This window comes from Mesoplodon mirus (genome assembly GCF_964341445.2).
Source record: "Mesoplodon mirus genome assembly, chromosome: 18".
NCBI classification, from domain to species: domain Eukaryota; kingdom Metazoa; phylum Chordata; class Mammalia; order Artiodactyla; family Ziphiidae; genus Mesoplodon; species Mesoplodon mirus.
In genome coordinates this window covers 48,067,759-48,093,807 of record NC_138994.1, presented here as the reverse complement: position 1 = coordinate 48,093,807, position 26,049 = coordinate 48,067,759, and the positions used below count along the sequence as shown (strand labels likewise).

Sequence of the window (26,049 nt, the reverse complement as noted above, 5' to 3'; positions counted from 1 at the left end):
CATATTTCAGGGTTTTGTTATAGGAGGATTCCACTTTAGGTACCAATGTCTGTACCAGTTAGCTATTGCTGCATAACAACCATAAAATCTCAGGGTCATATGACAATAAGCACACATTTCTCACTCACTTTTCTCTGGATTGGAGATTGAGGAGAAAGGAAGATGTGCTAAACAATAATTTAATGTATCACACATGCTGAGGACATAGTGAACTTTCAGTAAACGTCAGCCATTATTAGCTATTATGCCAGCTCCTAATACAGTGACTGTTAAACAATAAATATGTAGAACTGGCTTCTGGCCCCAGTTCCATCATTGCCACACTGTAGGGCCTTAGGAAAACCACTTAACCTCTCTAAGCCTTGGCTTCCTCATCTGAAAAGTGGGATTAGCAGGACTGGAGTGTCAAACATCTGCAAGAACAGTCCCCAGACCTCCTGCAGGGTTCATGAATAGGTCAAGTCACTCTTTTCCTCTGAGCCTGAATTTGAATTCAAAATTGCTCTCCAGAAGATGGCCACCACCAAAATGATCTGAAGTTGGTTTACCAGATGAATGATTTTTGTCACCTGCACTAGAATCGCTCTGATGGAGCAAGATGTGACATTGATCATCATCCAGTTCAATCCCTTCATTCTGCAAATGCAGAAATTAAGACCAAGAGAGAAAAGCAACATGCCCGAGGGCACATAACTTGTTAGTGGAAGACCACGCCCAGACCCAGACTGGTGTCCTTTCTCACCACTTAGCCAGAAAGGGATGACACCAGACCTCAAATCCAGGTTCTCCAAATCCAAGAAGGTCCTCTCCACTAGGATCCCTCACAGAGACAGGACTGAGGGAGGTGATTCCATTGAGTGAGAAGACAGGAGGTTCCCATTGTCTGGTGGGGGTAGAGAGCCCTAAAAAAGGTGTAACACTTTGACTGCCTTTTCTATAAAACTCACGGTCTTTGTTCACACAATGTCTTTATTTATAGTCTTCAGAATCACCATATCAAAATATGAAAACATTTAGGTTACATGCTACAGAAAGTTGGGACAGCAGACTAGATAAGAGTTCAGACTAGAGTGGGATCACCTGGATCTGAATCCTGACTCCACCCCTTATCAGCTGTATGATGTTGGGCAAGTTACAAGTCACTTAGTAATTGGTGCCTCAGTTTCCTCATCTGCAAAATAGGAATACTAATAGTTGTTACTTCAGAAGGGGTGTGAGATGTTGTGTAATATATCTATATAGATATATATGACTTAGAACCATGCCTCGTACATAGTAGAACTATATAAATATTAGGTATTTGCAATCACTATTTTATACCTTAAAATTGTGGAAAATGCACCAATTCGGAAAGCTATGCTCAGTGCAGCCCTGCTCTCACCCAGCAGCATTCTGTCACCTCACTGCCTAAATGAACTTTAAGGTCCCTCAGTCACCTCCTCAGTCACCTCCAAAACACCATGATTTCTTGTACATCTTATGGACATAGGTGGTGAGAGCAATGAGAAACTTTTGGACTCAGTTTTCAAAATGGGCTCCCATATTTTTTGAACTTGCTTTTATCAGGAAGAAGTTACTGAGTCAAAAGTCTCAGAGTGCTTTTCCGTTGGTTAGTGTGACTCATTTAGAGCAATGGTGATACATGAGGGAAGGTTGTAGAAGCTGGAGAAAGGCAGCAAATTCCTGCTGCAGGTGGAGAAGGGAGAACAAGACACCATTGTTTGCAATGGATTGCTGGAGGAAATGCTCCTTGCTTGTGAGTCATTTGTAATTAACTCAACCTGGGATGAAAAATGTTGTGTATATGAAAATGTTCTACTCCCCGTGTAATCATAAATCGTTAGCATATGCTGTGGTGATGAAGATTGTTATTAATGACTTTGGGGAGGAAAAGGTTGTGGGAATTATTGGATGTAGAGGGAAGACACATTTCCTGCTCAACTCCTGCCTGCACGGCTGGCCCAGCACTGGAGATGTAGAGTACGGCAAAAGGACCTGATCTGGTTTATTCAAGCTCACAGGAACTCTCCTCCCAGGATGGGGAGGTCTGGAGCTCACCTGTGCCCCTCCCACAGAGAATCTACAGCCAGACTTCCTTTACCTGGACTAAGTCCCCAGTCCTTGGAGATCCGGGGCCTCGCTCCTTTTCTGCGCACTCGAAGGGTATTTGGGCGTAACTGTCAGGCTCAGCCAGGAGGAGCCACAAGACGATGGGGAATGCAGTAATGGAGAGCACAGCGGGTAAGCATAGGCTCTGAGGTCAGCCAGGACCAGGTTTGCCGGCAGCTTTAGCACATGTGAGTGGCGTGGTATGGTTTTTAGCAAATGGTCCTCAGTTTCCTCGTCTCTAAAATGGGCGAACCCAAGTACTTTTGAGGATTAATTGAAATACATAAAACACTTAGTCCGATTCTCGGCTGGTAGTCATTGGCCCCCCCACGTTTACGATGGTGAAGCTCCAAACTCCTCTCCGTGAGGGTCTCCCTATGCAGATGCTCCATCTCCCACTACTGTCACCATTGGCGCACCTGCTCTCTCCATGGGGCAGCGTCGCTGAGCATTTCAGAGCATGAACCTAGGGCCCCACAACCTGCCTCCCAGTCCTGCCCCTCCTCTCGCTTTGTGAATATGAACGTGGTACCTAATCCTCTGACTGCCGTTGTCCCATGTATAGAATGGGGGTAATAGCAGACCTACCACTTCGGTACTGTCGTGGGGACTGAGACGAGGGCTGTAAAGGCTCAGCACAGCACCTGGCACACGGGACTCTCTCCCTCAGCGCTAGGTGTTATTACTCTGCCAGACGCTGCCAGGCAGGAGGGCTGGAGTAGAAAGTGGCTGCTGTCCCCAGGAACTCACCATCTAAGCCTCTGTGCTGTCAGGAGGCGTCTTCATCCAGGCTCACTCTGCCCAGCACGGAAGTGACTTGATGCTACAGATCTCTGCAATTCAGCACTCCTTACTCCACTCCTCTCCTCCTCTCTCACTGCCAATTCCTGGTTCCCTCAGGCCTGGGAGCCAGAGAGAATTAGGCTCAAATCTACACTTACTCACTGTGGGACCTTGGGCAAGTTGCTCAACCTTTCTGAGCCTGTTTTCTCACCTGCCTCTGTAAGGATTAAATGAGACAATGCATACAACATGCCTAGTCCAGAGCCGGGCACTGATTAAAAGTTAAACAGATAGTAAGGTCCCTTGAGCCTTATTTGCAGTCCTAAATGCTAACCCTTTGCTCCCTGCCTAATGGGCTTAACTAACCCTTCTCTCCAAATTTCCTCCAATATGTCCAATTTAGCTCCTGTTGTATTGAAATCAAACTTTCCTACATCCTGCGCTGTCTCTAGAACCACCTTTTCCTTTTGCATGCTTTGTAGAAATAAATCGTGGCTCTTTCCCAACATCAGGTCCCCGTGCTGTGGTATATTGTTGCATTTATGGCTCCACACTTGCTCACTCCTTCTTGTATCCACCCCACTGACTGTTCTTTCCCCCACCTGATCCTGAACTCGACATGTGACTTGTTCCGGTTAATGGTATAATTGCAAAAGTGAGGCAAGAGGACACTTGAAAAGTGTTTGTGCCCTGAGGCTTCTCCTCTCTTTCTGCTCTTAGAACCCCGAGATACTTGATCCCTCAATGCCTCAGTTTTCTAATCTCTAAAATGGGGGCAGGGGTAGTAATGAGTAGGTGTCATAAGGATTAGAGAATGTTTGAATAGCGCCCCCTGGACATAGTCATCTTTAGTTCAAAATTGTGCTAAAAAGGCTTTATGTCCTTTGTCATCCTTTTCTGTGGGTTGCTGGTTTCGTTTATACCATGTGAGCATTTCAATGGTGTAAAGTAGGGACCTAGCTTACTTTTGGATGAACAACTTTATCATGGACAAAGTTAGTTGGATACGTCTTTAATCCAGTAGTTATGGGTAAATTCAGTGCTGGTTAAAGTGGAGTAAACAGGTCTTCTTACGCTGTCAGTGAGAATATAATTGGCAACATATTTTGGCAAAAATTTGTAAATATGTAATCAATTTTTAAATCTATCTATATAAATATAAATATATATAGCCTAAAATCCTGTGATCCCAACTCTAGAAAACGTGTATCTTACAAAAGCACAGTGTTGTAACATTGTTTATAAAAACAAAGAAAAAGTGGAAATGATTTAAATGTCTGTCCATATCTGAATGAATAAATTATAGTACCTCCATACAAATAAAATTCTACACCACCATTTTTAAAAGTGCCGTATGTACAGACTTGGAACGAAATCTACAACATATTGTAAAGTGAAAAGGGAAGTTGCAGCACGATATGTATAGTGTTAATACTCATTTTGGATTTTAAAAACTATATATAATAAAAAACAGCTAATGATTTATTGAATACGTATTCTTTGCCAGGCACTTATCTAAATATTTAATCCTTACAACAACCTGATGAGATGAGTACTATTATACCATTTTTCAGAAAAAGAAGCTGAGGCATCAGGAAGTTAAGTAATTTTCCCAGGGCTGTGAAGTTAGTAAGAGGTGAAGCCCAGGGTCCAGCCTGGCCATCTGATCCCTGAGAGGCACCTTCAACCACTACTCAATGTGTCATAAGCATAAAAAAAGGTCTCGAACTGGGAGGAGGAGGAGGGGCCTTTCTCCACCTGTTTTATCCACTTTTGTGTTGTTTGGATTTGTTACAATGAGCATGTAATTGAAAAATAAAAAATTTTATAAAAGCGCGCAACCACGTGGAATCCTTGCCCGGGATGGGAGCCAAGAGGGGATGGATGGAGGGAACCGCAGACACTTTTCTCAGGCTGGGTTGAGCTCTAACGTGACTTTAAGGGACCTCCATGGTGGCCCAGGGGTTAAGAGTCTGCGCTCCCACTGCAGGGGGCACAGATTCAATCCCTGGTCAGAGAACTAAGATCCTGCATGCCGCGTGGCAAAAAAAAAAAAAAAAAAAAAAAAATTTTTTTTTTTTGCGGTACGCGGGCCTCTCCCTGTTGTGGCCTCTCCCGCTGTGGAGCACAGGCTCCGGACGCGCAGGCCCAGCGGCCATGGCTCACGGGCCCAGCCGCTCCGCGGCATGTGGGATCTTCCCGGACCGGGGCACGAACCCGTGTCCCCTGCATCGGCAGGCGGACTCTCAACCACTGCGCCACCAGGAAAGCCCCCCCAAAAATTTTTTTAAACAAACAAAAAAAACCCTGACTTTATGTGGACTTTATTTTTTTTTAACATCTTTATTGGAGTATAATTGCTTTACAATGGTGTGTTAGTTTCTGCTGTATAACAAAGTGAATCAGCTATACGTATACATATATCTCCATATCCCCTCTTGCGTCTCCCTCCCACCCTCCCTATCCCACCCCTCTAGGGGGTCACAAAGCACCGAGCTGATCTCCCTGTGCTATGCGGCTGCTTCCCACTAGCTATCTGTTTTACGTTTGGTAGTGTATATGTGTCCATGCCACTCTCTCACTTCGTCCCAGCTTCCCCTTCCCCCTCACCATATATACACCTTCCTCATCAGCAAGGACGGATACAGGTTTGGAGGGACGATCTTAAGCATAAGACAATCTGAGTTCAATCCAATTAAGTGGACTTTGCCAAGCATCTCTACCTCTCTGAGCCTCCACTTCTCACCTGCAAAGTACCGACTACTACCACCTTTACGGGCTTGCTGGGAGGGCCAGAGAGAGCGTAAGAGGGGGTTGCCGGGACCGCTTCGTCCCACGCTCCCTGCAGCTGTGGCTCCTGGGAACCTGGCATAACGTCAGTTATGACAAAGTCTTTTGGCTGACGTCATCTGGGAAGGTTTTATTGTCCCATGGTTCCACATGCAACTCTCGGGTTCAGACTCAATTCAGAGAGAAGGAGTTTCACAACAATATGATGAATTCAAAAGCCCAATGACTGCCCCAGTCTCCCCCTAATTTCAAGTCCCCACCCATTCCAAAGAACAAAAGAAACAGGAAGAGAGATTTCTGTTCCCATCTTGCCCAAGGATCTGGTCTCAGCCCTTGGTTTTCCAAGTCTCATGTTTGGAAGAAGTAATTTATCTCAGGGTTCTCCCAGTGGGTCTAGGAACCACGAGGACAATCTGATGCAAAGCCAGGTTATGGAAAGAATAAATCCACCACACTTAGGTCCTGCCTTTAGAAACACAGACTAGGGGCTGCATTAGTGAATGGGGGGCTGGGAGGTGGTCTGGCCCCTTTGAAGTCTCTGCTTCAGCTTTACTTTGGTATAACTTTAATATTAGTCCTTCAAATATTCCTCATTATTACCTGCTTGGATTGGATTATCCAGATAATTGTTCTGGTTTCCACCACCCCACCCCCAGCCCCTAGCTGCATACTGACCTCAGAGCGAGACTGTTCTCCATTTTGAAGGTCCTTGCAAAGTCTGCATGATGCTCTGTAATCTCCCAAGCAGCTTCGTTTATCACCATTGTGCATTCCTACAGATTCTCAGTTTAATGACACCCTTTCTGAAGCAGCAGTGATGGTGCCAAATGGCACTTGCATTTCCAGGAAAGCAGCCAAACTCATTAAGTTAATAAAGGAATGGAGCTGTATACAGTCGCCTCCTTCACATCCATTCCCGAAAAACCCGCACTCTCACAACTCATCAGCAGCTATTAAACCTTCGCCTCCACCTGCAAAGCTCTCGCCCCACTGAGTCACAGAAGGTCAGACCCGCGTCGGCTGTGGAGGAAAGAGCACCCTGTGCACAAGATTGGATGCCCATCTCAGAGCCTGGCCAGCCCTGACATTTCTCTCACTTCTGCCCCATTGGAGTCCCATGGATCCTGGTCAGAGGCGAGACCAGACCTAACTACCTGCTAGACTAGAATCTCAGATGAACCATCACAAGCACGCGTGCAGTCTCCCCGCCTCAGTCTGAACTTTTGCAGTCAGGGTCATCTCTCTAAACCACAAATCTGAGAGTATCACCCTTCTGCCATATTCCTTTCTCAGCTCCCCATTGCTCACAGGAGAACAGTCCCCAAACTCCTAGAGTAGCATCAGGCTTTTCAAGACACACTCCCCCATCACTCACCTCTTCACATCACAGGATCCCCATCACCACTCTCCCACGTACCTCTCTACTCCACACTCCAGCTCCCAAAACTGGCCCTACTCTCTCACTCACTTCAGGCCTTTGAGTACCACCCTCCGGATGCCCTCAACACCCTTCCACACCTTCACTGCTTCCTCTTGTCCTGGATAACTGAAACTCATTCTTCAAAACTCCACCCAGAAGTCCCTTCCTCCTGGAAGCTTTCCCTGACCTCCCAAGTTGGCCTTGGTGGATGCCTGGGTCGTTCTTCAAACTCCCGTAGCAATGGGCACACCATGCATGAGAATACTTACCACAAGGAATCATGACTGTCTTTTTTACCACCTGTCTCCACAACTAGAGCATGAGTGAGGAACTATGTCACTTTCACCTCTGCGTTCCCACATACCTGGCCCATGAAGGTCCCCAAAGTTTCTATCTTATAGCATATGGTCATCTGTGTTGAGTTCCTGTCTTTCCTAGCATGCTCTCTCCACAATGACCCTTGCAGAAATGTCCTTCTCTTTTCTGGTCTCCAGATCTCTTTTCCTCACCCTCTCTGTGCTCTTCCTCTTTTCCCATCTCCTTGCCCAATAAGAGTCATGTTGACTTAAACTGAAGCTTTCAATATTTGCGTTTCTCCACTCCAAGGGAAGCTTGCACCTGGTCCCATCCACTTCCTTCAAGTGTCCCATCTAACTCCTCTCCAGCCTCCCTCTTCTCATCTCAATCCACACATCTTGAACTCCACCAGAAGTTGGAAGAGTCTCTTCACCTCCTGCCATCCCGCAAAGGAGTGTGGGAACCACCCATGGGGTCAGCCCTGGGGCCACCCAGCCCAGGTCCTGGCTCCAGTGGGGTCCCCTGAGATATGTTATCACTGTTCCACGGTGAGGATGGCCACATGACAGACTGATTCCCATTAATAATCCTACACAGATCAATGGTTGAGTTCAGCCAGCCCTCTCAGGAAGGATTTTATATATCCTATCAACACCAGCTCTTGACATAACGAATTCCACAAGTTGACTACCCTCTGAATGTACTTCAAACAGTTTTCTTCTAAGTGTCGAGGCACAGAAGGAAGTTAACTTCCTGAAAGTAGTGGCTACGTGTGGGTTGTGGTCTTGCACCAGCACCCCTACCTTGTCCTTCCAGGATCTAAGATCCTCCTTCAAAGGAACCAAAAGGCATGGAAAAATTGGTTCAGCCAAGGATCAGATCTCCAAAATCACCCAAAAGGAATCATAAGGCATATGACGACAGGGCACTACTCTGGCTCTTATATTGACCTCTAATGGCTGTCTTGCAGGAACACTATGGTCAAGGCAAGTGACCCCTATGAGTAGAAGCAAGGACAGAGGCTAGTCCGGGAACCCCAGGGCTGAAGCTTCAGCTAGTCTCAGCAAGACTGCAATGGACAGTCAAGAAAACTGAAACCATTCTAGTATTTCAAACACAGGGAATTTAATACAGATGATGGGCCACAATGGGGATGAAAAAGCCAAAAAGCCAAACAGGAATGATGAAGCAACCCAAAAATTAACAACAGCAGGAGGCCAGCGTCCTTCAAGGGCTGCAGGACAGAGGGGGATGATGGTGTTACCAAAACCCAGAAGCCAGGACCATCCAGCCCGAGCTAGGACCACAGCAGAGGCTGCCCAGCAGGAAGTGAGACCACGGAGGGAGGTATGTCCAGCAGGGATCTGGAACAGCCATGCAGATTCAGCCATGGCCAGAAATGCCCTCCTCTGCCCACAGCAGAGAGAAGGGAAAATGCCCTGAATTCTCCCTTCCCTCCAGGCTCCAATCTCCTGCCAAAAATAGAAGGCAGTGCCAAGGGGCCTGAAAAATAGCTGCAGGAGAAGGGCAGGCATGGATCTGAAAGCAAGAGACAATGACCAGTCCAGGCACCAAGGGACAGACACACCCCAGTAGTTCATGTACCACCCCCTCTGTTCTCAGAGTTTCATTGCTTTCAATTGTGTCCCTTCTCAACTTCTGTCTGCCCTCTAGACTGAAAAGGCTGTCCCCACAAGGCAGTCTCTGTGTCCATCCTGTGGGCTCAATTAATTTTACAATTCTCCAGATACTTATTATGCACCAAATATGTGCCAAGCACTCTGCAGGGCAGTGAGAGGAACAGAATACAGAAAGAAATAAGGTACAATTCTTGTTCTCAAGGAGCTCATGGTCTGAAGGAGGGGAGACAGACAAGAGCACAGCCCTCTATAATAGAAAATAATTTATGTGAGGCCTAAGAAGAAACTGTGCTTGGGACAATGGAAGAAGCCTTCCAAGAAGAAGTGACATCTGAACTGGTCCTTAGATGAGAATTTCATCAAGTAGGAGAAAGGCATCTCAGGTGGATGAAGAGTCTGACCAAAGGTACCAAGTGGAGGATGGAACATGGTGGCTTGAGGGACAGTGACAAGATGAGGCTGGAGTGGGGAGCGCACGGGGAGAGGATACAGGTAAGACCTGAAGTGTGGACAGAGGTCAGAGGACCTGGAACGCCACACAGCAACGGGGAGCGATCAGAGGGTTTTATCCAGGGGTGTGGCATGAATAGGTTTGTGCTCTAGAAGGATCTCTCTGGCTGCCTATGTGGAGGATGGGTTGGAAGCGGTGAGATCGGAGGCAGGGAGTAGAGTTTTGAGACTTGATTATCACAGGAATCCAGAGAAGAAATGACGAGGGGCAAAGGGGATGGAGAGAAAGGGCAGATGCAGACCATGGCTCAGGGACAGGTTAATGCGAAGGATGATGGAGAGAGGCAGGTCACCTGACACAGAGCCTTTCAATGGGCCTCTGCAGTTTCAGCATTTTCCCAAGGCTGTGCAGGGACCAGAGTCTTGAGAGTGGGTGCCCCAGAGTTTGGAGAGAGAGAGGGGGGCCTGCCTTTGATGCCCAGTTCCCTGCCTGGTGGGGCCTGACCTTGGGGACCCTTTTTGCTGCTGATGCACTTTGGGCACTGACATCAGAGCTCCCTGCATCATACCAGAGCTTACAGGGTTTGAGCCATTTTCCTCTGAGAGAGTACAAAGCAAGAAGGAAGAACCCAGAACCGGCTCCTTTAGTTAGTCCAGATGTGGGTAAACAAATACAAATAAGAAATTGATGGAAATAGGGATTCTTTCTCTTCTACCCCTCAGAGAGTATTAATTGAGCCATTCCAGGGGGCTGAGCTTAGAGCCAGGTCTACATTTTCCATCCCTTCTGCACAGTCTTGCACAATTAGAAATCATGCATCTTTTACCGAGCACGTACTTTGTACCTGGAATTGTGCAGAATACTGTTAGAAATTGACCAAACACACTCCCTGCCAAATGAATTCACACGGTAAGCCCTTCACAGTCTGGCCCCAACTTGCTTCTCCAGCACCACCTCTTGCCACTTTCCCACCACACACCCTTCACTGTAGTGACGTGGGAGGGACTGGAATTCAGAACTTAAAACTCCATAGAGATAGAGTCACAGACGTAGAAAACAAACTTACGGTTACCGGGAATAAGGCGGAGAGGGATAAATTGGGAGATTGGTATTGACATATACACACTACTATATATAAAATAGATAATTAATAAGGACCTACTGTAGAGCACAGGGAACTCTACTTAATATTCTGTAATGGCCTATATGGGAAAAGAATCTAAAAAAGAGTGGATTATATGTATATGTATAACTGATTCAATTTGCTGTACACCTGAAACTAGTACAACATTGTAAATCAACTATACTCCAATAACAATTTAAAACAAAAACAAAATTTATAAGATGAAAAATAATAATAATAAAAAAACCATAACCTCAATAGCTACAGATGAGGACTGAGGCATTTCACGCATTTGGCTTCACGCAGAGAGAACCACTCTTCTGGACCAAACTCAGCAGGATCCCCGGTGGCCACAAGAGGCACAGTAATACTGTCAAGGGAGTACATAATTCAACAAATATGTGTTAGCCACAGGTCTTGCGCAAGTTTTTTGGCAAAACCCTGAGGAAAAAGGTAAGAGGTAAAGGACCAATTTGCTAAAGGAAGCCAAGTACTGGTAAAGCCCCAAGAAGCCAGGCACTGGCTTACTATTCATTCATTCCTCTGTTCAACAAATATATATTGAGTTTCTAGTACATTCAACTAATTCACTGTATTCGGTGCTGGAAGTACGGCTGTGTACAAGAGAGACATAATCTCTGCCCTTGAAAACGTTACAGTCCACGGAGTAGACAGGCAAAATAAAAGGTCAGTGGCTTCTCCCTATAGGTCTTTTACCCCTAGAGTGATAGACCTCCCTAGTCTGGGAGAAACTCTGCAGATCAAAGGGCCTTGGTCTGACTGCTCCAGGCCATGCCCCCTTGAGAAAGTGCACCCACCTCATCTGCCCAGGATTCACTGGGCAGCGGGGCCCTGCCCTGTGATCTGACCAACAGTGATCAGAGTAGGAGCCCAGGAGATCCAGAAAGGTCTCCCTGTCTTGGTACCACAGCCTCTTAAACTGCTCTTAATGCTTTCTCTCGTGGCTCTAAGTCCTGTACAGTCTTATTTCTGTTGAGCTATCACCACCTGATGGCCAAGGAAAATTTTGTTAAGAAAAGAGAGCCTTGAGTAATGGAGTTTAATGACAAGTTGACATAGCAGATTTGTAGTTTTCTAAGGAGGCTTAGCGAGGCTGTCACAAGGGGCCTCATCAATTCTCTACGCTTAGCCCCAGATGGCAGAGGATTTGGCCTGTTCTTAAAGGCTCCTGGAAGGGAATTCCACACTTACCTCCCATAACTTGTTCCTGCACTTAGCACCTCTCACCGGGCAGAAGTCCTACCCCAGAGCTCATCCCAGATCCTCCTGCCCCAGTTAAAGCCCCTTTGCTTTGATTGACATCCATGGAGCTGGATACATACACTCAGAGGTCATCATCTAACCTCTGTACTTCCCAGCTCAAAGCCTCGAGGGGGAGGCAGGAAGTGACAGTCCACTTAATGTAATGGACACAGGTGTGTTCTGAGAGGCTGAAGCCTCCCCCAGTGGTGAGGACCAGAATAAGCTCAAGATGCACAGCTAACCCGCATCCCAACTGCCTTTTAGAAGCAGCCTTGGGAGTGATGAGCCAATAAGCTTGTTGGAGGTGAATACACTCACCCGTCACCTTTCAACACGTTGGAGGCAGCAGGTGGCACAGGGACGAGGACGTGGATTTTGGAGTCTCTCAGGTCTGGTCTCATCTGCAAAATAAGGACAATGATCCCCATCTTAGAAAACTGCTGGGAAGATGAAGTGACCTGGCTCCGCAAAGTGCCTGGCGTGAAGCGGATCCCACTCAATAGATACTGTCATTGGCCCCGCTCCCCACTCCCAGGACAGTCGTTAAAAACCTCAATTCAACCACTTTATGTACTCACAGACCATCTTGTTCTGGAAGGACTCGTTGTACAAATTTATATCCATATAGAGATATAAAGTAAAACAGAATTGCATGAAGTTGCTACATATACCAAGCAAAGTTAAAATGAGGACAGGGAGGAGATAAAATGAAATGAAAAGTAAAGGTGGTACATGAAGCATGTGCTTTAACATTATATTTTGTATATGTTTTTAAAAGATGGACCAAATGCTTGACTTAAAAACTTCCCGGAGGACAAACCAAAGAGGCACTATGGCCAGTTGCTAGATGAAGAGCTTGAAAGAGAAAAATAAGTGAGTTCCCAAGAAAAGCACATTTCTGAACCAAAATTTTTAAATATGTATTCCCTTCAATCCAGAAATTTCTTTTCTAGCAATCTATCCCTTAGAGGTACTCACAGGGGTGTACAAAGCAAAATGCAAATGAAAACGAGCTAAATTTCCATCACATTGGACTGATTAAATCAATTATTCCAAACCAACTACAAAACAGAAAAAGAATGACAGGGCTTCCCTGGTGGCGCAGTGGTTGAGAGTCCACCTGCCGATGCAGGGGACACGGGTTCGTGCCCCGGTCCAGGAGGATCCCACATGCCGCGGAGCGGCTAGGCCCGTGAGCCATGGCCACTGGGCCTGCGTGTCCGGAGCCTGTGCTCCACAACGGGAGAGGCCACAGCAGTGAGAGGCCCGTGTACTGTAAAAATTAAAAAAAAAAAAGAAAAAGAATGACAGATCCATAGGTCCTAACATGGAAGGAACTGCAAAATAGTTTAAGAGAAAAATAATCAACTTGCAAACAAATTATGTCCTATATATGTAGTTTGTAGAGAAGTGTATCTTCACTCATGTCAAGATGCTAACGCTGGTTACCCCTGGGGAGTAGATGGGATGATGGGGAAAGTTACAGGGACATTTTTACTTTTTAACTCTACATATTTCCACACTTTGTTTTTGTAATCCTAATAGTTTAACTTAAAGAAAAAGGGGGAAATGTCATTTTTGAAGTTACAGGTAATTAGATATCAGTATTATATCAATGTTAAATTTCCTGAATTTGATCATCATACTATGGCTATATAAGAAAATGTCCTTTGCTTATTCTTAGCAGATACTTGCTGAAGTCGTTTGAGGTAAAAGGCTATGACATCTGCAACTTATTCATAAATAATCAGTTAAAAATAATTTAAAAATAAAATAATAGTAAGTGTACAGAGAGAGTTAGAAAGCCAATATGGCATAAAGTTAATCATTAGGGGAATCTAGCTAAAGGTTATAGAGGATTTCACTGTACTACTCTTGCAATTTTTCTGTAAGTTTGAAATGTTTTCAAAGTAAAAAGTGTCCCTAGAAAGTTATGCATGGTTTCTTCCTTCTGGGGTGGAGACTTTGATGTGCCTTGCCTGGGTCCTATGAGGATCCCATTGTGGATTCTTTTACACGTGTAAGACAGGCACGAATCATCACCCTTGGCTGAGCCTTAAATACAGTTAAGTCAAATGAGGTTACTCAGAGTGAGAGAGTGTGTTCTTTGTAAATGATGTAAGTAGACTGTGTCCTTTGAAGAACTATGCCTGCAGGTTGCCTTAGAGAAGTGGGTTGGATTATTTTCCTAAATCTAAATCTGTAATAAGAATAGTTTGTACTTATAGAGTATTGTTGGATCTTTGAAGATGGCAATGGGGGTGTACAGTAAGTGCCCCACATACGAATGAGTTCAGTTCCAAGAGCATGTTTGTAAGTCCAATTTGTTTGTGAGCGTGTTTGTAAGTCCAACAAAGTTAGCCTAGGTTTCCAAATAACACAGTCGGCTATATAGTACTGTACTGTAATAGGTTTATAATATTTCTCACACAAATAATACCTAAAAAACAAACACAAAAAATAAAGAAAACATTTTTAATCTCACAGGACAGTACCTTGAAAAGGACAGTAGTACAGTACGACAGCTGGCATTACAGGGGCTGGCGTCGAGTGAACAGGCAAGAAGAGTTACTGACTGGAGGAGGGAAAGGAGGTGGGAGATGGTAGAGCTGCAGGATCGTCAGCAATGGAGATGGAGGGCAAGCTGCACAACCACTTGTAGAGGATGCACGCACGTGACAGTGTACGCCAGACACATGAACTAATTTACGTGACTGGACATTCGAATGCACGTTCAATCTCTGAAAGTTCGCAACTTGAAGGTTCGTATGTAGGGGACTTACTGTATGTATTCTTGTCAAAGTTCATGGGAAATTAAAAGCAGACCATGGTAGGATGGACACCAAGTCCTGATATTTTCTTCACATTGAGGGAAAGATTAGAAGAAGGAGGGTCAGGAGGGAAACTTGATGGACTAGATTATATTTTTTAACAAATGATTTTAGTGATTGGTGTTCAGTGCACAGTTTTATCTAAGCCTGTAATACTCAGACTTTGGGGAAATGAATTGTCAGACTGTTGGGATGGCCTTATTGGACCAACCACACATCTGAAGGGAAGAGGATTTCCATATCAATCATCCTGGAAGGAGGTTAATCCTGGGGCCTGTGTTGGGAGGGGAGTGGACTTAGGGAGGGAGGGGGGAATTTGATCTCTTTCTGTGGGTCTGAAGCCAGATTGACCTGGTATGGAGGTAACTGGAGAATTTGAGTGTGGAGAAGAGTCTTCCAGTGTCAGATGGAGATCAGCCGGAGCTACAAAGTCTGCCAGCTGGGAAAGGGGCACCAAAGGCAGCCCTAACCTGCAGGTTCTGGGAACAATATCAGCAGCTGTCACTGTAAGTGACCCACTGCTGAAGTTACTTTCCTTTATCCTGATCCTTCAGGAGAGTCTTGCTCAATGTCATATCTTCCAATCTTGGTCTTGGCTGTGCCAGGGAGAATTGGGGAGGGCATGTCCCACATTTCAAGAGAGGCCAGGAAAAGAGTAGGGCCCCCAGAATTGGTGGATCAGAGAAGACACCTGGGCCCAGCATCTCAGGGGAACAGAGACAGCATCTCAGACCACAGAAGCAACACAGGGTAGTAAGACGGGAGGTCAGGAAGGAAACTGAGGGCCAATTTCACAGTCCCCGTGGGGCAACGCCTGGAACACTCTCAGACATAGCTGGGAGCTAGGAAATTTTAGGGAGGCCAATTTCCAGAAGTTATCTGGGTTTGGGTTCAAGTCATAATAATTTGAATATAAAAAAGAAACATCGGGCTTCCCTGGTGGCGCAGTGGTTGAGAGTACGCCTGCTTATGCAGGGGACACGGGTTCGTGCCCTGGTCCCGGAGGATCCCACATGCCGCGGAGCGGCTAGGCCCGTGAGCCATGGCCGCTGAGCCTGCGCGTCCGGAGCCTGTGGTCCGCAACGGGAGAGGCCACGGCAGTGAGAGGCTCGTGTACCGCAAAAAAAAAAAAAAAAAAAAAGAAAGAAAGAAAAAAAAAGAAACATCACTTTACTCTAGTGGGCTGTAAGACATATCATTATCCTCACATGTTAAGTTTTAATAGAAACTAGCATTATTTTAATAAAGTGGGGTTTTTAACGTGCTCCTAAAAGGCCCTGAAGCATCAGGAAGGAGCAAAGACCCAAAGCAGCAGAAACAGATAACTGAAAATTCAGACCTCAGAGGGAGAGCACCTCTGGGTCCTCTGTTAACCAAACAGGACAGTGTCTCAATGCACAGAAGGTATTTGAGTGCCATCTAATGGCCAGAGTGAGCAGCTGCTTAGAAAGATAAAGAGGAAATATCAGATAAGCATTGCATACATGCAGTTTTGTTTTGTTTTTTGTTTTTTTTTTTTTGCGGTATGCGGGCCTCTCACTGCTGTGGCCTCTCCCGTTGCGGAGCACAGGCTCTGGACGCGCAGGTTCAGCGGCCATGGCTCACGGGCCCAGCCGCTCCGCGGCATGCGGGATCTTCCCGGACCGGGACACGAACCCGTGTCCCCTGCATCGGCAGGCTGACTCTCAACCACTGCGCCACCAGGGAAGCCCTATTCGGCCTTTTGAGTGAGCAGGAGACAAGAGAGATGGAGAATGTTTTCCACTGCAAGCTGTCTCGGGAGAGAAAATGGAAATTGCTGTGGCGGGCTGAATTGGAAGTCCAGCGTGAGTGTTCCTCCCTGCAGCCATACTCTCTGTAGTTGATTCACTGTACGAGATTCAAGACGAGGAGTTCCTGACACAAGCGATGCCCCTTTTCCAGGGAACGAGGATGTGCGTCAAAACCGGCATGGAGCTCCTTGGGTTCACTCTCTGCGCTAGATTCTGCTGCCAGGTGAAGAGGCTTCAGCTGATTGAGGGCGGACAGCAGGCACAAGCATGGAGGCCCCCCGGTGCAGTGCTGTGAGTACTCTCACCCTCTCTTCTCTCCGGCTCCTATGTTGGTTCCTCTGTCTTGGGCACTGGGGGCACTCTAAGCTTGGCCCCAGGGGCTAAAGGGTCAAGGTCACCAGTGAAGTCTGACTGCCAGAACTGACCACCATTCCCTGTCTGCCTAAGATCCTCCGCCGCAGCGTCCATCCAGGTGACGCGCCCTGCCTGCTTCTGGGTGGGCCTGCTGCGGCCTTGCCTTGTCCTGATGCCCCTCATCCTGCCTCTGCGCTGGCCACTGTATTCTCCACCTCCCATGCTGACCTGAGTTCCCCTCCACACAGCCCACCCGCCTTTCTTTCTCTCTCGACATGATTCTGTCCAAGCAACTACTCTCTCAGCTGCTTCAGGCACTCCCTTTGATGACTGTTGACAATGACATTGGCCCCGAGATCTCCTCCATCACCTCGGAATGTGTGTGTCTCAGAGGCAGTCTCCATTTTTCCCTGCAAAACTGACTTGCTTGTTTGTGTCGATAATGCACTTTGGCCCCAGGCACTTAGCCTGAACTCCACCACCTGCGTGTGACGGCGTAGCTTTCTCTAACCACCCTCCAACCCCAGCAAGATGGTTAACTTCCCCATCCAGGTTCCCCCACCTCAGCTGCAGTATTGATCAGTTAGTACTCTCATGATTTATTCCATGAATATTTATTAGGCACTGATTGAACGCCAGGTCCTACAGGTCACAGATTAACAAGCACAATCCCTGCCTTCCAAGAGCTCAAAATTTGGAGTCGAAGACATACGTCCAACCAATAGAGTGTGATGCCCACAGGAATAGAGGACAAGGCATGATAGTGGCAGGAGGAAAGGAGTAATCACATACAAGTGAACCAGAAAAGAAAGAGTCAGAGGAAGAAATGTTGGATTTGGGCTTTTGATTTTCAGACTTTTAACGGTTTTTGCTTTCTCACAGCAAAACCCATGTTCATTGTAGAAAAATAAGGATATGTAGATAAGCAAAAGATGGAAATTAATATCAACCAGAATGCCATCACACAGCAACAGCCATCATTAATCATTGAAGTATATCTTCTAGTCTTTTTTTCTATGCACATTTTTATGGGGAAACTGAGCCGCACTGTACATTTTATTTTATAGTCAGATGCCCCTCTCCCCCACCACCCTGGGCTGGGTGCCCCTCCTCTTTGTGGCTCGTCCATCTACAGCCCTTGCCATACTATTCTGAAGTGTTCATTTTGTGTGTCTGCTTCTGCCTCAGTCTGGAAGTTCCTGGAGGGCAGAGGGAGCTGTTTTCCATCTTTTTTATCTGCAGTACTCAAGGACAGTCAGGGAGACTGGTCAGCCCTGGGGACAGCACTGCCCACTGTGGCCTGGCACTCAGAGAGGCAGACCCCCACTGTGCTGTGTACCTCGGACCCCACACACACAGGTCATGTCTCTCCTGTCCCTCTCTCCTTCCCTCCGGTTGAGCTGGGTCCCGGTCACAGATGCCTGCTGGCAGGTTCTCTTCTCTGTTCTCCAGGTCACTGGAAGCCTGAAGGAGCTGGACTTGGGTGGAAACTTCTGGAGCCACTCTGCTGTACAGAGTCTTTGTGAGGCCCTGAGATGCCCTAGGTGCCACCTAGAGACCCTGTGGTGAGTCTGGCCTGGGCTCTGTTCTGAAACAGGGATGGACAGGAGATCTAAGATGGAGGCTCAGTCCAGGATGGGGGATTTAGTCCTTGTATTCAACAAACATTCATTGAGCCCCTTTCTGGCCATCCATTGTGCCAGGTGCCAGGACTACTGTGATAAACAAACACAAACAGGATTCTTTTATCACAGAGCTTGCAAAAGACTGACATTAATCAAGGAACCACACTAACAAATGTGTAATTACAGGGCCAGATAAGGGCCTCCAGTGGAAAATTTCCTTAAGGAAAGTGTGCTTGAAGGAGATCTGAAGAATTAGCAGATTGACCTAAGGAAAGCAGGAGGGAAGAAAGTTCCAGGCAGAAGGAACAGCATGTACAAAGGCCCTGTGGCAGGAAGGAAGATGGGAAGTCAAGGAATTGAAAGCAGGCCAGTGTGGCTAGAGGGTAGAGAGCAAAGGGGCAAGATGAGGCTACAGAGGTCAACAGAGCCAGACCATGCAAGATGTCATGGACCCTGTTGGAATTGGGAGTCCTATTACAATGGGATTTTTAAGCAGAAGTTTAACCAGATCAGTACATTTTCAACATAGAAACAGACTACAATCTGAAAAATAGATTGAAGGAGAGCAAAAAAGTAGAGGTTGAGAAACCATTTGTAGGAAAATTTCAGTAGTTCCTGTAAAGATGGTGAGAGCTTGGACTAAGGAAAATTACAATCGTTTCTGTAAGAGATGATGACAGCTTGGACTATGGTGTTGGTCATGGAGGTGGAAAGAAGTGAATGGATTCCACAGATCTATAAAAGTAAAAGCAACCAAACTCAGTAATGGGTTGGATTTATGGAGAAAGGGAGATGGAGACATCAAGGATGATCGTAGGCTTCTGGGCAGAGGAACTCATGGGACAGTGGCACCTTCCCTAAGACGGGAAATACTGGAAGAGGAGCAGTGGGGTGTCATGAGTGTGATTTTATGCATATTTATTTAAAGTTCCTTTGAGGTATCCAAGTGGAGCTATCAAGCAGGTATCAAGTAAAGCTCTATACAAAAATAAGACTGCCCCATAAAACAAATCTTGAAAAATTTAAAAGGATTGATATCATACAAATTATATTCTCTGAACATAGTAGAATGAAGTTAGAAATCAACAACAGGGAATTCCCTGGTGGTCCAGTGGTTAGGACTCGGCACTTTCACTGCCACAGCCTGTGTTCAATCCCTGGTCGGGGAAATAAGATCCTGCAAGCCACTCGGCTAGGCCAAAAAAAAAAAAAAAAAAAAAATCAACACAGAAGGAAATTTGGGAAATTCACAAATACCCAAAAATAAACAACATACTCCTAAATAAACAATGGGTCAAAGAATAAACCACAAGGGAAATTAGAAAATACTCTGAGATGAATAAAATAAAAAACACAACAGACAAAAATTTATTTGATGAGGCTGAAGCAGTGCTTTTTAGAGGGAAATTTATAGCTATCAAGCTATATATTGATATATCAAGTTATATATAGCTTTATCAATATAGCTATATTTTTTTAAAAAGGTGATATCTTGTGCTTTTAAAACTACAATGAGAAATCACCTTACACCTGTTAAAATGGCTATTATCAAAAAGGCAAGAAATAACAAGTGCTGGAGAGGGTGTGGAGAGAAGGGAACCCCCATACACTGTTGGTGGGAATGTAAATTGCAGCCACTATGGAAAATGGAATGGAGATTTCTCAAAAAATTAAGAATAGTACTATCACGTGACCCAGCTATTCCACTTCTGGGTATTTACCTGAAGAATATTTTACTTGGGTTGGGCATCTCAGTGAACTCCTACTCATCATTCAAGGCACTCCTCATACATCTTCACCTCCTTCCCTTGTCGAAATTAATCACTCATTTCCTCTGCCTTCACCTGCACCTGACTTGCCCCTTTGGGCATTATTTCATTCATTCACTCACCACTTACTTATTCAGTGCCTACTATGTGCCAGACACTGCTGTAGGCACTTGGGTACAGCTAGTAATGAAAATGGGCAAAACTCCTTCCTCAGGGAGCCTACATTATGGAGGGGGTGGGGACAAAAATTCAAAAGAATAAGTAAAATATGTTGTATATGATAAGAGCTATAGAGAAAAGTAAAGCAAAAAGGAGTAGAAGGTTGGGGCTGGGTGTGCAATTTTATTTTATTTTACTTATTTATTTTTAATAGTGACTGGTTTGGGGTTTTCTTTAATTTTATTTATTTATTTATTTTTGGCTGCACTGGGTCTTCATTGCTGCACGCAGGCTTTCTCTAGTTGTGGCTAGCAGGGGCTACTCTTCGTTGCGGTGCGTGGGCTTCTCATTGCGGAGGCTTCTCCTGTTGCAGAGCACGGGCTCTAGGCACTTCGGCTTCAGTAGTTGTAGCACGTGGGCTCAGTAGCTGTGGCTCGCGGGCTCTAGAGCACAGGCTCAGTAGTTGTGGCACACAGGCTTAGTTGCTCTGCGGCATGTGGGATCTTCTCGGACCAGGGATCGAACCCGTGTCCCCTGCACTGGCAGGTGGATTCTTAACCAGTGAGCCACCAGGGAAGTCCCTGGGCGTGCAATTTTAAATAGGGAGGGTGGTGAGGCAAGATTCCACCAAGGTGACTTTTGAGCAAAGACCTGAAGCAGGTGAGGGAACAAGCCATGAGATATCAGGTACAAAGCTTGTTCCAGGCAGAAGAAACAGCAGGTGCAAAGAACTTGAGGTGGGACCGTGCCTGGAGTGTTTAAGGAACAGTGAGGCCCATGAAGATGCAGCTAAAAGTGATGTGAGATGAGGACAGAGATGACAAGGAGCCAGATCTCCAGTGTCTCACAGGCAGGGACCAGGACCTTGAATTCACCTCTGATGACCTGGGAAAACACGGGAGGATTTTGATCAAAAGAGATCCGAAAACTGACTTATTTGTTTCTACGTCTATCCCCCAGTGCCTGTGCATTTCTAGGGGCTGGGGGCTGCGGGGTCTTACTGACCTCCGCCTGGCCCACAGGGCTGGCCCAGAGTAGACGCTCAACGGGTGCTTGTGGAATCAACAGGTAACTAAACTCAAGGCCACGGGCATGTGTCTCCCATAGGTTGGCTGGCTGCGGCCTCACAGCTGAAGGCTGCAAGGACCTTGCCTCTGGGCTGAGCGCCAGCCAAACCCTGGTGGAGCTAAAATTGAGCTTCAACATGCTCCTGGACACTGGAGCTGAGCACCTTTGCCAGGGCCTGAGACAGCCAAGCTGCAAGCTGTGGCAACTGTTGTAATTGCTCCTCGTTGGCACCACTTTGTGGGGTGGGGCACGGGGAGGTAGAGGGAGCTGCCCTACCACCATGGGGCAGAGAGAAGGTGGAGGTTCACAGGGGCCACGAGAGCTTCCCGCTGAAGCCCTCACAATCCTCCTCGACTTTTGTTCTTATATCAGAAGCTCACTCTCCTTTCATCCTGTATTGTAGATGCCCTTAATGTTGAAACCCACCAAAGCATCCTATGTCAGGTAACTCTGGGCAATTGGCAGGGCTGATGCAGCTAAGAATGAGATCCAGGCATACCAGTGGAACACTGGGTGAATTAATCATATAAGGTTGATAGGGTGAGTGGGCAGGATTCCTGGGAATCACACAGGAGTGAAAAGGGAGTTCGCCTGTATCCTGAGCGGCTCCTTGGCTGCAAGAGGAAAATTTAAATCTCCCAGGTTCCTGCAAGCCCATCAGGTCTTTATCTCCCTTTAACGTCACCCCAGAACCCCCAAAGGACCATGGGTACTAGAAAGGGAAACCAGACCCCAGGTACCCCGAGGAAAGGGCCTGACTGAGGGCCCATATGTGTCTCCCCTGCAGGCTGGTCAGCTGCGGCCTCGCGTCCGGCTGCTGCCAGGACCTGGCCTCTGTGCTCGGGTCCAGCCCCAGCCTGACCGAGCTAGACCTGTAGCAGAACAACCTGGATGACCTCGGCATGAGGCTGCTCTGTGAAGGGCTCAGACAGCCTACCTGCCAACTCACACTCCTGTGGTGAGGCCCTGTGGGTCCCTTCCGGTCAGAGGGCAGGGAATGGGGGTGAGGGTAGCAAGGGATGCAAGTGCTGTGGAATGGGACAGGGGAAGGGAAAGGGAAAGATAAATGCATGGCCAGCCTGGGTTCCTTGCCAGCTCTGCCACTTACTTAGGCCGTGTGACTCGGGCGGCTCTTCATCTGAGACTTGATTTCTTTATGTGTCTGATGGGACTGTCATGTCCACTTCATAGACTATAATGGAACAAGATACACATAAACGCTAGGACAGGGCTCAGACAGAAACGGGCTCAGAGCACCGGAGACCTGCATGGCTGAAGAGCAGCAAGCGCCCAGCCCTCATTTCCACCCTGCAGGCCCCGAGGATGATGCTCTGCTCTGAGCACCACTCCCCACGCTGCCTCCCAGCCACTTCCTCTCTCCTTCACCTCCCGACAAGCCCACTGGCTGTTCCCGGCTGAACCCTTCCCTGCAGCTCCCGGCTGAGGCCCTGTCACACACTCAGAGACCTGACAGGCTCCAGACCCTCCACGTCCCACCCACTCTGGTCCTACCCTCGAGCTCTAGTGGGCCTTCAGAGGGGTCTGGGCCCTGGCCGTCCTCAGCCAGGCCTCCCTCGTGGGCTCTCAGGCTGAAGGAGTCGTCAGGGCAAGAGAGCAGGGGAAACAGTCTGCAGGTCTCCCAAAGTTGATTCCAGCCATACACACCAAGGGAGTACCAGGCCATTCCCCACCAAGGATTTCTGGCTCCATGATGCAAGCCTCTCCAGACCTTGGCCTTTGCAGGCAGAGCTGGATTCATGGCCCAGCTCACCGGTTACTGGTCTGGGTTGCCTTAGAGCAGCCCACTCTCGGTCGTCCTGCAAAGGTTTCTGCTTCCTTCCTCTCAGAGCCCCAGGACCGACTGGGAGGGACAGCCATCTACGCGGGGGGCTCCATCCCCTCCCTAGGGGACACTAGCTGTGATAGCAGCAATGAGTGAAGTGTGCAGCGCCCTTTACAGTGTGCGGGGTCTCCCCCCTGCCTTGTCCATGGGCTCACAACAGGCAGACCAGGTCCACCTGTGTTAGAGGTGAGGCCACGGAGGCCCAGCGAGGGCAACAGCTGTCCCTGACCTGACGGAAAACCCAGAACACAAGGCCTATGAGAATGGAAACCGGGCACTCTCTTCCCAGCAAAACTTCTAGCCTCTGGGCAGGAAACCCCAGGACCTACCCCTGGGTGGTCATTTTGAGGCCATGGAGAATAAGTGTTCTGTGGTGGATGCTGTGAGGCGCTACCCAGATGCCCTCCGGGAATGAAGATGTAACCCCGAGTCACTGGGAATGCTACTGGCAGCAGCTACCGGGATGGCCTCTGCCAGCAAGGGCCACCTCACCCAAGGTCACGTCCCCTTCCTGGTGTGGCCTGCATCCAATGCCTGACTGGCGTTGGGATATAAAGACCCAGCCCCTCCTCCCAATTTGGGAGAGCTCTGAGGGGTCATCCCGACTTCAGAGCCCCCTGTAGAGCCGGCTGAGGTCTCCACTGAGACTGCATCGCAGCCCAAGTTCTCCACCTGCCCAGACCTGCTTCCCTCCTTCCCTCGTCCTGGTGTTGATCCAGTGCGCCTCAATTTACTTTCCATCTCAGAGCCTGATTCCCAGGGAACCCAATCTGTGACAGGTTCCAGTAGGAGGTGGCAGATTCCACAACTGTGAGCCCCGAGGACCTCGGGATCGCATGGGGGTCCCGGCCGAACCAGGCTTCCTTTGTGCTTGCAGGCTGGATCAGACCCAGCTGAGCGAGGAGGTGACAGAGGTGCTGAGGGTCCTGAAAGAGGAGAAGCCTCAGCTGCTCATCTCCAGGATATGGTAAGGTGGGGACACCCAGAACTCCCACCTGCTGATCGAGGCCCAGCTGAGTCCTTGAGGCTGGTCCAGAGCCAAGAGATGGGGAAAGAAATGTGGGGTGGAGGCAGAGACAGCAGAGCTGGGAAGAAGCCAACAAAGTACAGCAGCCAGAGTGAGGTTTGGTTGTTTGTTTAGTGCAAATAGAGTCATGCAACTCTTCTGCTTAAACCATTCCGTGAGATGAAAAAGATGAACAAATGGAAGAAAGTGAATGAGTGCGTGAGTGAGATGTGGAACATGGAAAGCAATGACCACCAGGGGGAGACAAAGACAAAGAGAGAGGGCCTTGGCGGGGAAATACCACCCCCATGCCCCCCCATACACCTACACACATATACACACACTCCGGGCTTGAGGGGTAAGCCCCAGGGACGGGAGAGTCCCTCTTCCTCCCCGGGGAACCTGCTGCAGCTCCATGCTTTCCCAGTTTGGTCCATCTCGGCCCGTGACTGCAAAGGTCATCTGTCCCCAGGTTCTTGGGCGCCAGGCCTCGCCGAAAATGGAAAGGAAGGGGCTCCTAGGCTTAGGAGAAGGATCCATTCATCAGAGAACAACATTCCCTGCAGCCCCACAATGTGTTAGGCACACAGCAGTGAACAAAGACCCAACTGCAGGGGCTCAGCCCAGCAGGGAGAGAGACAGGTGCAAGTTATCCCCCCGCCTGTAGAATTATACTCGGGCTCCTGTGAGCACATTGATGGGCCTACTGGACTCTATCCAAAGCAGCTGAGCTGAGCTCTGAATGCTGGGAGGGGTTAGCTGGGCCGAGAAGGGGTCAATTCCTGGCAGAGGTCTTTGTGCCGAGCAAGAGCCTGCTGCCCGATGAGCACAGAAGCCAAGACTAGGACGCCAGCTTTTGAGAAAAGAAAGAGTTTTATTGCTAGGTCAGCCAGCAAGGACACAGGAGGTGAGGCTCTCAAATCTGTCTTCAGGGTGACATTTAAAGGGTTAGAGAAATTTCACACTTGGAAGCTGACTGGCTAGAATCGAATCAGCCATACAAGCTACTCGCGCTGCTGAAGCCAGATTTTCCTTTTTTGAAGGACTTCTTACTCCATAAAGGGCTCCTGTGGCAACATTTCTATTCTTTGAGTTCCATAGACTGAAGATTCTTGGTTCTGGGGTCATCCTGGCGACATGGGTTCCCATCTTGCACATGTGCAGTGCTGTCTCTGTAAAATAACTCAAGGCTGGATTAATCAATCAACATATTTAAGGAGGCAAAACCAGTTTCAGCTGGTCCACGTTTTACTTGCTGTTTCAGTAGAGGCACTGAGCTTAGCTTCTTTGAGGAATAGGAGGCTAGGGACCTGGAGCAGGGCTACTCAAAGTGTGGTCCGCAGACCAGCAGCATCAGCATTACCTGGGCGCTCGGTACAAATTTCCCCACTCCAGACCTGCTGAGTCAGAATCTCTGGGGTGAATCTGTATTCTAACCAGCCTCCAGGTGATTTTTTTTTTTTTCCGGCACGCGGGCCTCTCACTGTTGTGGCCTCTCACTGTTGTGGCCTCTCACTGTTGTGGCCTCTCACTGTTGTGGCCTCTCCCGTTGCGGAGCACAGGCTCCGGACGCGCAGGCTCAGTGGCCATGGCTCACGGGCCCAGCCGCTCCGCAGCATGTGGGATCTTCCCGGCCCGGGGCACGAACCCGCGTCCCCTGCATCGGCAGGCGGACTCTCAACCACTGCGCCACCAGGGAGGCCCGTTCCTCCAGGTGATTTTTAACACCAGCTTTAGAACCACTGG

The 26,049-nt window shown here is 47.9% G+C and overlaps 1 protein-coding gene across 1 annotated transcript in view; it reads left to right on the top strand.

The window, feature by feature from the left end:
- Window positions 1–26,049, top strand: part of NLRP1 (NLR family pyrin domain containing 1) — a gene marked incomplete at both ends in the record, with an annotated part of 167,334 nt that overhangs the window by 133,236 nt on the left and 8,049 nt on the right. The window contains 7 exon segments of the mRNA XM_082603909.1: window positions 16,690–16,770; window positions 16,927–17,037; window positions 18,234–18,398; window positions 21,494–21,664; window positions 22,242–22,329; window positions 22,333–22,412; window positions 24,175–24,264. Of these exon segments, the coding sequence (XP_082460035.1) occupies window positions 16,690–16,770; window positions 16,927–17,037; window positions 18,234–18,398; window positions 21,494–21,664; window positions 22,242–22,329; window positions 22,333–22,412; window positions 24,175–24,264 (786 nt within the window).